Source organism: Apus apus, chromosome 4, assembly GCF_020740795.1.
Source record: "Apus apus isolate bApuApu2 chromosome 4, bApuApu2.pri.cur, whole genome shotgun sequence".
In the NCBI taxonomy this organism is placed as follows: Eukaryota; Metazoa; Chordata; class Aves; order Apodiformes; family Apodidae; genus Apus; species Apus apus.
In genome coordinates this window covers 102,717,877-102,730,406 of record NC_067285.1, presented here as the reverse complement: position 1 = coordinate 102,730,406, position 12,530 = coordinate 102,717,877, and the positions used below count along the sequence as shown (strand labels likewise).

The 12,530-nt window shown below is 42.8% G+C and overlaps 1 protein-coding gene across 6 annotated transcripts in view; it reads left to right on the top strand.

Annotated features, from left to right (window-relative positions):
- Window positions 1-3,908, top strand: part of PPP2R2C (protein phosphatase 2 regulatory subunit Bgamma) — a 136,106-nt gene extending 132,198 nt beyond the window's left edge. For all 6 annotated transcript variants that reach the window (XM_051618604.1, XM_051618605.1, XM_051618607.1 and 3 more), the window contains one exon: window positions 1,045-3,908. In XM_051618604.1, the coding sequence (XP_051474564.1) occupies window positions 1,045-1,336 (292 nt within the window). In that variant the 3' untranslated portion in view covers window positions 1,337-3,908. The remainder of the gene's footprint in view (window positions 1-1,044) is intronic.
- The last annotated feature ends 8,622 nt before the right edge of the window (window positions 3,909-12,530 follow it).

Genomic DNA, 12,530 nt, shown 5'->3' with positions numbered 1-12,530 from the left:
AAATTCAGAAAAATGACCTATTTGGGGCTGAGACAGGAAAGTAGAGTGTGGCCCTGGCTTCAGATATGGAAAAAGTTCACAGGGGATGAGCTTTCAAACAAGCCTCTGAAATCCATGATTATGCTAATCCAATAACCAGAGGGCCATGGATGAAATCCTGAATTCATTAAAGTTAGTGACAAAATATCCTTCCCTAAGGACTGGGGGAATGAAGCAACTGGCAATCTATTATTTCGAACTACAAGCTGATTAATGGGGTAATTTTTATACAGGTTGAGGTATGTTTTCTGTCCCTTTCTCCCAGACCCAGAAATATCCTGGCTTGAAGCTTCATTCAGACTTTATAGAAGAGACAACAGAATTCTGTTTATCAGTGTCTTTATTTTTAAGGAGCATTGTAGGTGTCTAGACTTGTAAGGTCTATGGCTTGAGAAGGGAAAAGGGTTTATTCTGGAAATAATTTACTTGTGCAAACTCAGTGCAATTTTTCAGAACTTTAAAACCAGCTTTCTCCAAAATGGTCATTAAAATATATAATTATGTACTAAATATTACATTGTTTCAAAAGCTTCAAAATACTTTGAACTTTATTTTTTTAAAGACTTCTCCTGTAATCATGGTAAATCTCAGCTATCAGAAAAGGTAAGGCTCTGGAGAAAGAAAACAGCCTGAAAAGTATGATCCTTAAATGCTCATAAAAAGCTGTAGGGTATTAAAAAAAACACCTTATTGAAACATATTACTTTTGTTGTCTTGTGAAGTCAATCTCATGACAGTTGTGGATGCTTCAGGATGCAACTTTTGGCATAGCTGTAATTTTCACTGAATACTCCAATAGGGAAGGGGAAGATATTGGTAGAATATATAGAACTACTCACCCTGTGGAGTTCTGGGAAAAATCCTGGTTTATATTCTTTCCCAGCTGAAACCATAAGACATGTTACCCTGAGGCTGAAGCTCAGCTGTCCTGACACAGTCAAGTCAGTAGGCTTCCCACAGACTGCTGCTGAATTGTCATGGTTTTCTCTCTCTTTCTCTCCACAGTGTGATAATGACAGGTGCATATAACAACTTTTTCCGAATGTTTGACCGAAACACCAAGCGGGATGTGACCTTGGAGGCGTCCCGAGAGAGCAGTAAACCACGAGCTATTCTTAAGCCCCGGAGAGTCTGTGTCGGAGGCAAACGGAGGAAAGATGACATCAGTGTTGACAGTTTGGACTTTACTAAGAAGATCTTGCACACAGCATGGCACCCAACTGAGAACATCATTGCTATAGCAGCGACAAACAATCTGTACATATTTCAGGATAAAGTGAACTCAGAAATGCACTAGATTTGTCAATATCCCTCTATATTTACAAACCAGCCTCTTGAGAGTTGTAGAAGGATATGATCTTCACAAAAATTGTGGTTTCTGTGGTGGGATTTGTAGGTTGCATCCTTTCATCCCTCAGCCTGTATCATTATTGGTGGCAAGCCGATTATTCTCCATCACTGCAACTGAGTAAAAGGCACGACTGCAAATCCAGTACTGTGGTCTGTATTGGTTCCTTTAAACAAACGGGGGTGTTTATTCGTTCTGGGACCGTTCCTGAGGAAGGCTGAGACTCCTCAGCTCCCGGCAGTTCTTTCAACAGTCTCAGAGGTTCACAGGACCATGTTCTTCTTGTGCACTGCCTGCTTTTGCAGTCCACAGCATTTACCACATTGTTAGAGCTTTTTGCCTCAATCTCTTGATGATTTTTTTTCAGTAATTTTTTGCCTGTCTTTAAGCCAAGCCTGTCTGAGTGAATGAATAGCCACATCCCTTCAGAACACGTGGCACATTGGAGGGGCCTCTTTACAATTATATGTGGAAGCAGAATCCCTGCTGGTGAAAAGCTGCCCTGTCTCACCTGTTCCATTCCCTTCCTTACAACACCCTTTTATTTATTTATTTATTCATTCACATTACTAACTTTGTGCTTCAGGTTCCTGAGTAAGTATCAGACTGGTATTAGACTCAACCAGATTATTTTAAGAATTGCATTCTCCATAGTTCTCTTTGCTCTGTTTAAAACAACAACTAGTATCTTCCATCACATGGAGGACTATTAAAAAACTTGGTAAGGCCACACCAGATGAACTGGCTGTTCAGACGCAGCCTGGCAGTTAACACAAAAACCTGTCCTACCCTTTGGGGGTTGGAGTTCTGGAAACCTTGGTTAGAAGTGCTGTCCTTGAAGGCAGTGATTGACTTCAGTGGGGACAAAGTTATATCACTGCTAGACACCTGAGAAAGTCCCTTGGTTGTTTACTGCAGCAAGGTTATTTTAATCCTGGCCTTTGGGGAATACAGGCAATGCTGTGGTATCTGTCACTGTAAAAGAATGGTACTGGGAGATGTAGCACTGCTCAGTGAAGTTTACTGTTTTAAAATGAGTCCACTGCTGGGCAGCAAAAGAATTCCTGGAGAAGCATGAAAAATCAAAAACTCCAAACCAAACAAAAGCTTCTTCCACATAAATACCTTTAGATATATCACTGTTTTCAAATAAACAGTGATGTAAATGGAAAATGAAAGTACACTAAATCAGTGCAGCACATATGGGAATTTTATGGGAATGCTGCAGTGGGCAAGGGAGTCCTCTTAGTCCAGGAAAATAAAGTTCTGCTACAGTCCTAATATCTCTGGCAGAAAAATTAGTATCCCAAAGGATTTCTCCCCAAACCATGAATAAAAGAGTTCAACTTAGATGACCTGTTAATCTGCCCATATTAAAACACCTCAGAAAAAAAAGAAAAAAAAAAGGTCTTTAAGCCCCTATGCACTGATTTCTTGGTAAGTGGAGCAGGAGCTGCTGGAGAGGTCTGCATGCTTTTATATTTTGGTTTAGGAGAAAGGGTGGCTAAAAATCTCCTTAGAAGAAGTAAAAAAATAACAGCTTTTATATGACAGCTTAACACAACACATGAAATCTGTATGTTTGGAGTTTTCTAAACCAATACTGTGTATCTTGTGAGTAGAAGCACAAACGCATGTGCATCCATTTCCAGCCATACTAAACACGTTATGAAACGTGTAGGTTAATTTTAAAGGGAATGAGGAATGTTTGTTTGTAAAATGCTGGATGCTGTAGCAGGCATGGACAGTATATGTACATATTTATTCTAATGAAATTTTTTTAAATTGCTTTTGTTTTTGGTTTTTTTTCCTTGTTAAAAAGGTTTAAGAATGTGGTAAATTGTACAGAAAACTTGTTAATGCCAAGCTACGGCTTCAAGGGTGTCATACAATTTCTTTGACTTTTGGCCTCTTCCATTAACCTTTGCAGCTCATAAAGAAAAAAAAAAGCTATCAGCTCATATTGGCATTTACAGCTAGAAATACTGAAAAACATATATTTAGCTTTTAACATTCTGAAGTAAGATTCTATAGATAACTTATTATAAAGCAGATCTTAATTCAACAATTTTTTGTTTTTAATTTGAAGTACCTTACTCTGTTACAGCTTTGGGTACCAAAAAGAACATGTTAAAAATTAAATAAATATATCTTTGGAGCTTTATAAAACTAATTAAATACCCAACCAAAATACCATGAAGCGATTATAGAGGAAATAAATAGAAACCTTTCAGAGACCAGTATTCCATTCCTGTCTTTGACATCACTACTACAGATCGGTTTATTGAATGTATGGAAAGTTAACATCGTCATTGTGAACGTTTCCAACTTTCTTTTTCTTTTTAGTTTGAGCTTTCAGTGGTGTAGAGTAAGTGATGGTAAAGTTGGTAAATCTGATTGTTTTGAAAGCTGTTGTTCATGGCTGCATTCTTTGTGTCGCACAAATTAGCTAACTGTTGTTGAATAAAAATATGTTAATACCAGCTTTTTCAATAAAACTACAAGCAAAAAGGCATAAATAGATGACTTCAAGGCACAGCTTATTTTTAAGCTAGACATGTAAGTGTTGTTTAGCTCCCTTTAGAAAAGAAGGAGAGTCACAGGGATTGGGACTCACAGGCTATTACATGAACCTAAAGTGTTGTGGCAAGTGGAGAAGTAAACACAGGGCTGTGAATGGGCCTGACTTGGGGGTACAGAGTGATGAAGAATGTTCAGACAGTTACAGCAGAGCTAGAGATACATTTTTGGTTCACACCTAGGACTGGCTTTTTCCTCTGCTCATGGCCTAGATAGACTTGAGGAGATTTGACTCTCTCCTACAAATGGAATAAAAGATAGCGTGCAGCGTGAAAGGGGACACACAATCACAGGGTAAAAAAAAATGGCATTAGGGTCATTACTGGCCAAGTTGGGAGTCCTTCCAGCACAGTGGACCGTGAGGGCATGTCTGGGAAGTTTCCAGGCCTGGCCTCCCAGATGAGACAGACATTGGCCCAGATGACAAATCAGAGGGCTACCAGCAGAGCAGCATCCCTCTGCCCCTTGGCCCCCCACTTTCCTTCTACCTCTATCCCAGGGAAAAATTAAAAAAAAAAAGTAAAAAAAAAGTAAAAGGGGAACAAAAACCAACCAACCAACCAAAAAAAAGAAAAGAAAAAGAAAAAAGAAGCAAGCTGGCTGGGCATACACTAAGCTGGGAAGGCATTCACTTCCCAGTCCAAACTCTCCCTGGTCATGGTGCTGATTGCCCCAGATCTCAGGCTCTTTGTCATGGCAGTGTAAGGCAGCTCACCCTACCCCCATGTCCTGCAGAGCCCCTGCCTGGCCTGAGTGCACGCGAGTGACACGGAAAGGTTAACTCCTTTTCCTGGATGCAGACCAGCATGAATTTGCCTCAGCTGTTAGAGTGGGCAGTGTGTTGCTTTGCACAGCTCTCCCAGAGCTTAAATGCTAATTTCCACACACACACCCCCTCCCTCCCTCCTCTCCTCCCCCATTTTTTTGGGAAGTAAATCCCACTCATTTAGGTGGACAAATATGACTAGGCATTGAAGGGAGAAATCTCAGCTGAAAATCAACACAGCAAGCAATACGCTATTTACCTTTCCAGTTTCCCTTTTCATCCCTAAATACCCAGTAGGAGCAGGAGCCAGATGGCTCCCTCTCATGCCTTTGAAATTTTCACACGCATACTTAGTAGCTGCTGCAATTTAACCCCTTATGGTTTGAGGGGGGGTGTGGAATATTGGCATGAGCCACCTGCTTCTCTTGTTTGCAGCCAGCAAGTCCTCTTGCTTTCAGGCAGAGTTAAGTCCTTTGGAGCCTTCCAGGGCTGTGGTTATTAATCCCTGATGAGAGGGCAAGAATAAGGATTGTTTGCCTTCTCTGTCCAATTTTCAGTAACGTTATTATCATCAATTTGCTCCCACTCCCAATAGTAATCCTTCTCCATTTGCAGTCTTCCAAGTGAATTGCGTTAAGTCTAAAATTAGAGCATGAATTCACTTACCTTGCTCATGTGGTAGAAACTCAGAAGGCAACAGGATTACTGGAGTGGATGAGATTCAAAAACTCGGGCCTAATTCTATAAGAGGCTTGAGATGGGTCAGCTTTCTTTGGTTTTGTGAGTCCATTACACATTCTGAATATTCTTGACAGGACAGTTTGCCATGGACACTGGAAAGGTTTTGTTTCAGAGTGCACCATGAGAAGGTTTTGCTTAGAAAGGATTATGGTTGTTTGGGTTTTTTGTTTCCTTCTTTCTGAAGTTGGATGAGGATCAAACTTCTATTCCAAGTGAGCACAACTCTGAAGGCACTTAGAGATCCTAGCTCTGGCCTGTGTTGCAAAGCATTGCATGTGAAGCACATGACTGAGCTCTGCAGTCCCCTCAGCTGTAAGAGCTCCCACAAATACAGATCAGCCAGACAAGGTACAGCTAATTACTTGTCTTGCTGTTTGCCAAGAGGAGACTGTCAATGGGTAGGACAAAATCCTTAAACCAACCATTGCATTAAAAACTCTTTGAAATATCATTGTGACACTATGTATTATTTTTATAAGGTGGCCACTAAAGGGATTAAAACTTACAAAATGACTGTATCAGGGGATGCAGGGTGCTTTTCTGGACAGCCACTCCTCATTTTAAGACTAGTCATACTAGTAGCATGTGCATGTCTCATGCAGCAACCTGATCAAAAATATCACAACAGATTCCCAAGCGGATAAATTGTAAGTACAGGACCAAATTCTTCAACTGGTAATAAACTGGCAGTGCTCCAGGGAGAGGAGAATGCTCAGAGAGCACAAACCCTGTCACCACCTTCTGTGGCTTCATCATAGTTTATCCCATAGATGAACAACTGGGAAAAACTCACTGTGAAATATAAGTAATTGAAATTGGAATTAAGGTGTTAGATTGGGAAGCAAAGAGGTTGGTATGCTTCCATGCTCTGCGTATAAAATAGATGCAGGACATCAGAGTGAGACCCACTGTCACTAACTTGTGCTGATGGTCCAGCCCCAGCAAGCTCTTGCTTTCATTTCTCCTGGGTGAGGCTTGAGCACTCCCAACAGCTCTGCTAGGTGCCCTGGACCATGCTTTTTCTCAGTTTGGTGGGAAGATGCAGAAGGAAGCAGAGGTTTGCCTCAGATAGGAGAGATACCAGCAATGTGTTCTGTTGGCAATACAGGAGTATATTAATGCACATCCTGTATTGTCTGGTGGAAGAGGTGGGGAGGAGACCATTGCCAATTCAATTAACATCCTGTGATATCTCTGCTAACACCTCTCTGAGATGAGCAGCTGCACTCTCCATTTCTCACAGCTATTGATCTACAAACCCAGATAGATGTTGCTGCATCAATTGCACTGTCAACATGTCAAACATATTCTCTGCAACCTTAGCAGCTAAAGGCTTACTTTAGTATTAAGTAAGAGATAAGATGGACTATTTTATAACACCTTCCTCCACTTATTTTGTGAACAAGTTAGGCTTCCTTTTAAAAAGTTTGGCTATTTTGAGCTGCTATTGTAATATCACTAACAAACATCTAGTGCTACTTTTAAATCTGATATCTCCTAATCCCTTTGTGGAGCTGCCAGCAATCTCTCCTTGCACATCTTGTCCCCAGGGAAAGTCTGTCCTGTCAAACCAGCCCCAAACCCAGACTCCCTTGAGATCTACCCTTCATTATAAAAAAAAAGGAGGCATTTCTTGCTCAGGAGGAACAACTGCAGCCTGAAACTATCTAAAGTGGAGGACAGAAGGATTTCCCTTGCTCCCTCTGCAGGGTCTGTCTCCAGGTCTTATGCCCCCACTCTGCCCCTGTGCTGCCAGCCTGTTTGCCCTGAGTTGCCCTTCTTTCCACCTCATCCTATGACTCCCTGTGTTCTCCCTTTAGTCTCCTCTTGGGCCACATCCAGTGGCCAGAAGCCACTAAAATCCCATTGATTCACACCACTGGACCAACCACAGCAACCTCTGCAGGCTGCAGGAGCAGTTTCTCATTGATGTAATGGTAGGTGCTACATTATCTCCAGGCTGTCAGAGAGGAAAGCCCAATTTGCCTATGAACTATATTTAAAGTGGAAGATTTACAGAGTCTGGGAGATTGTATCTTAGCAACCACCACTGCATTAAGAAAGCAGTTTAACTGTTTAAACCTTCAATTGAAAAAGTCTGCCACAAAGAGGCAACTGTCATGTACAAGAAACAAAGCCCTTCCAGTCATTCACCAGGAGGGACATGGCCATCTTATGCACATCCACCTGCCAAAGTGACCTGATGTGAATCTTCTCTCTTCCCAACATCCATATTATGGCCCATACCTACTCGTTTGCTCTCTTGCAGGAAGGGGAGAAAAGGCATCTATTTGTGCAGAAACCTCGAGGTTTTGTATGTTGGTTTCACCCCCCATAGAAGTCAAAACAAGATCTTCAAGAGTTTCCAAGGGGAAATAAAGAAGGCCCACATTGAAAACTCAGAGTGAAATAGGCACAGGGCTGTGACAGCCCTGCATGAGATGCTGTGATGCAGCATCAATTCTCTGATTTGTACAACTCAGATATGCAATCTTTTCCTTTCCAGGGTAATACCTTAATTATCACACCTCAGATCCACCTTTTCCTCAGTTCTCTTCTTCCACAGATCAGGGCCAGGCCTCTCTCTGCTTTACCTGAACACTCCAAACAACAGCTGTTGTGAGGCTTTCTTATCATGCCTGCAGCAGACCTGGAAGTCTCACCAGCTTTCAGTACACACTATATTGTATTTTACACTATTCCCAACTACCTGAGCCATGTCACACTGCAGCAGCAGCAGCAACCCCAGCATACTGCAAAGGTGCATCTTTACTTTTTTAAAAAGGAAAGCCAGAATCTCCCCCAAAAGGAGCTGCTTGAGAACACTACTCAGTAGGAGCAGAGTCCCTCATCTACATATTGAAAACTTTCTGCACAGAAAGGTAGGGCTTGACCCACAGCTCTAATCCATAACCAGCCTCTGAAGGGAGTAGGACCAAGGCTGGCAAAGCAAAGGCAGGTTTTGTATAACCCACTGACTTCACAGGATGGAAAAAGGCGGCAGCTGTTTTCTTTCGTGCTTTTGCCTGATACATACACTGCTTTGGAGAAACTTAATAATTCAAGCACAATTAAAGTAAATAAACAAATTCTGCCAGGTCACAAAGACTGCCAATGCTGTGTAAGATCTGTGATATAAGGCAAGTGCATGTACTCATGTATCCATCTATGCTTAAAGACTCTGTTACCTCTAAGCTACAAGAGAGCTGCCCTGGGCTAGAGAAACTTCAGGCTTTGAAATACTCCCATGGAGATTCACTTTTTAAACAACGATTAAAGATCAATTGAACTGTTACTAGAAGCAGCATTAGGAGAGATTTATGAATCATCCATTTATGACTTCAGGAAAGCATCTTCTGTAAAAAGAAGACTGAAAAATCCATTTATTGCAAAACCATTTGCTGGGCTCATCATCTGCCTCTCACGCTGGTTCAGGGGCAGACACACAAACAGCATGCTAGCCACAGACTGCCTTTGGCCATGAAGCTGCTAAATTCCTTGAACATATTTCCTGCCAATTTGTGCTTTAAGCAAATTTTAGCACCAAAAGAAAATAAATTGGCTTTGCATTTTATCCTTTTGATTGATTGTGTTTTGAACTTGAGGGGTTTTTTTTATATCTAGAGGGCTCTTTGGGTATTCGGGCAGTGATAACCATCCTGACCTTCAGCTGGTAGCTTCAGCTTTGTAGACAGATTCTTGACCAGAATTCAGTCTGTAGATTACATCCAAATCATCTAAGCCCTATTAAAATAACATTTCCATTATCTAATTAATTGTTTGAAGCTATTTTCAGTGATTATTTATTGAAGTTATAATTTGTCACCTGAGGTAACAAGCATGGCTTGTTGTCGTGGAAACATCTCTGCTGTCACCAGTGCTGAACAGGGAGGGAGGAACCAGAGAGGGAACTACAGAAGAGAAGCTTTGTCGAAATGCCTCCCTCTTTAAAGTGAAGAAATTATTTTAGATTAAGACAGGTCACACTGAGATCAACAGACACTGATTTCTGAGATATTAGGGGGTCTGTGAGCTTGGTTCAAGGCCCTGCTAATTTAGCACGACACAGCTCCTGCTGTCAAGCACTGCCATCTCCCGTGGTTAACAGCAACATTTGGAAGGCCCTTTCTGATGCCCAACTTGCTATTATTGCACAAAAACCTTGCCACTTCAAAAACAGAGCAAAAACTCTGTAACAGCCTGCTGTCATCTCTTGATTTAAGCTGTAAGGGATGAAAATTCAGCCTTTCAGGGTATTCAGGTATTTCAGGTCCTATCAGCCTCTACCTGTTCTGTGATCTTGACACAACCTTTCTGCTTTTCCCATATCTATGCATTAATTTATGGTGCATGGAGATCTCAAGCAAGAATTGCAGCTGTAACTTCCTTTTAATTAAGCTTTGCCATAGATTTTTCTCACTTTCTAATTGTTCAGGTAACAGAAAGTTAATAAAAAGGTTTAAGCTCTGATAAACTCTGATTATTTTTTATATATATATATTTTGTCCATATAACATGAAAAAAATAGAGTTTCCACCAGAAGGGACATCAGGACTGCCTGTTGTCACTCACATTACAACAGAAGCAAACAATTCAGACCAGCACTGTCAGATCACTGGGAAAAGATCTTAGAGACAGGAACCATCTCAAAATGCTGCTGACCGGCCAAGCAGGCAAATCACACGTTTCCCGAATTTGCTATCCACTGTTCGGATACAGTTAGTTTACCATTATGGAGTGTTGTATCACAAGGAAAACCAGGGTTTTGCCCCATTTCCACGTTCTTGGATTGCAGAGCCACTCTGCAGCCATGACTTCGCTGAGCGCTGTGAAACGGTGTTTGCAACTGCGGCAGGACCTGGTTCAGCGAAGGCTTCTCTTTTTTCCTAAAGAATTTTCTTTCTTAAAAGATTTTTGGAACTGCATTTCCTGTCCGAAACGGAGTAAAACCAGAACCTGATTCTTTTGTTCCTCGGCGGGGGGCTCTGGAGGCGGCAGCAGAGGGCGAGGAGCAGCAGCGCGAGCCTGGGCTGCCACCTGATGGCCCCGCGGCAAAGCGCGCTGGGGACGCGGTCGCCGGCCCCGCCACACGTACCCCCCGCCTGGCTGGAAAAGACCATTTTCTGGCAAGAAGTTCTGAACACGCAAAGGGAACCATCAGGCAGGGGCTGCAGACACAGGTGTGCTCTGTCTGGCGGTGAATCCCCCCGATCCGGTCGCTAGGCAGTGCCCTAAGCGAGCACAGCACCAGCCTGACGCCCCAGGGCTGCCTTTTCTGGCTGTTTGCAGGCAAACTGTAAGTACAGCTCAGCAGCTGGGCCATGACACCACTGTACATTGTACACCAGTCACTGACGTCTCCACAACACTGATGCAGATGTCACTAACGCTGACTAATCCCACTCATGAAATGCCAAGCCAAATGAAGCTGCAAACCTGGCTACAAGAGGAAGGGATTTTTAAGTCAAGCTTAGTTTTTTAGCCCATAAAGTGCCCTTCCTCTTAAATCCAACTTGTTTCCCTGACGTGTACACTGGCTTAAATATAAGATTCAAGAACAGGGTTAAAGAGAAATCTCACCTGTCATAAGAGAGGGAATAAAATCAGATGCAGTGACAACATCACAGGAATTCTACTGGGAATGCAGATGCTGAGGCAGGAGCTGTGGAGCGGCCACCCTGTGCCTCAGAGGGAGCTACGGAGGGTGCAAGGGAAGTGTTCTTTGGCAGAAGAGAGGGTGTCCCCCTTGGACTCCATGCTTTGCTTGCCAAGAGCTCACAGCGTGATCCAAGTCTTCACTTGGGGCAAAGCTTTTCTCCCTGGCTTTGGCATGGTGAGCCTTGCAGTCTGAGGTGGCACCAACCTCGAGGAACAGCACAGCAGATGTGCAATCTAATGCTGAACCATAAATTCTAGAAAAAGGTAAATTATATCATCCCAAGGGTTAAAAATTCCACTTCCCACTGATATTAACATGCAGGATACTAGATTTACAGTGATTTACAACATTCTGAGCATCATATGTGCACACAACAAGTGGAGTGCAAACTTACTTCAAGTTATTATTTGTAAAGTGCCCTTCCCTTCCTGTCCAATCATTGACATTCCCTTCCTGTCCAAGTCGAGTGGACTCTGCAGTCTGACCTCATGAGCAGCGGGTGCACCTAAAAGCTGGCAGTAAAACAGCATGTGATACTGGTGTCACGTGTCAGTGTGTCAAACAGGAGCTTCCCAAGTGCAACCCACTGCACCATTCTCCCTGCTTTTATATTGTATTTCTTCTAATTCCAATCGTTTGTTTTTCACCCCTACTCTTTCCACCTCCCAAACTTGCATTGTGCATGGGCTGAAGTGGCTTCGAAAGCATGATGCTTCTGTTTCACAAGTCTACAAGATTCACACAACTCAAATGATAAAGGCAAGTACCAAGAGGAGATTTCACAGTGACTGATTCCAGGTAACAGACCATCCCAAATTAAGACCCTGTCTATACAATGACTAGGAGAAGACAGGCTGTGTTGGTGAAATCAAGCCATTGGAGAGTTTTTAAATGGTTGGTGAGAAAAAATACCTGTCACACATTATTTGGATATGAATAAGAAGATACCAACACCTAGATAAAGATGGTGTTTCCAGAACAGAAGATGCAGCAGAAAAATTTTGCCAGGAGTAAGAGCCCAGCACTGCCCAGGGGCTGGAATGGCCCATGCTGACACCCCCATTCTGCACACAGGAGCAACAGGGCTTCTGGCCAGGATCAAAGACCTCCAAGTAGTGCAATTCAGCCCAGCCCCTCCTCCAGGCATTAGGGGTCCCCCTGAACAACCCAGCACCATTAAAGCACTTCAGTGCCCCAGGCAGAAGTAGCTGTCACCTCACAGAATTTGTACAAGGTGCCTTTTCAGCTCCAAGACTTGACCTTCTCAGCAGCAATCCCACCCTCACAGAGCCATCAAAATATGAACCATCTCCCAGCAGAGAGCTCCTATCAGCACTGGACCCTGGATAACAGAGAGATCAGCTCAATATGGCACTGGAGGAGGAACTCCAGCATGT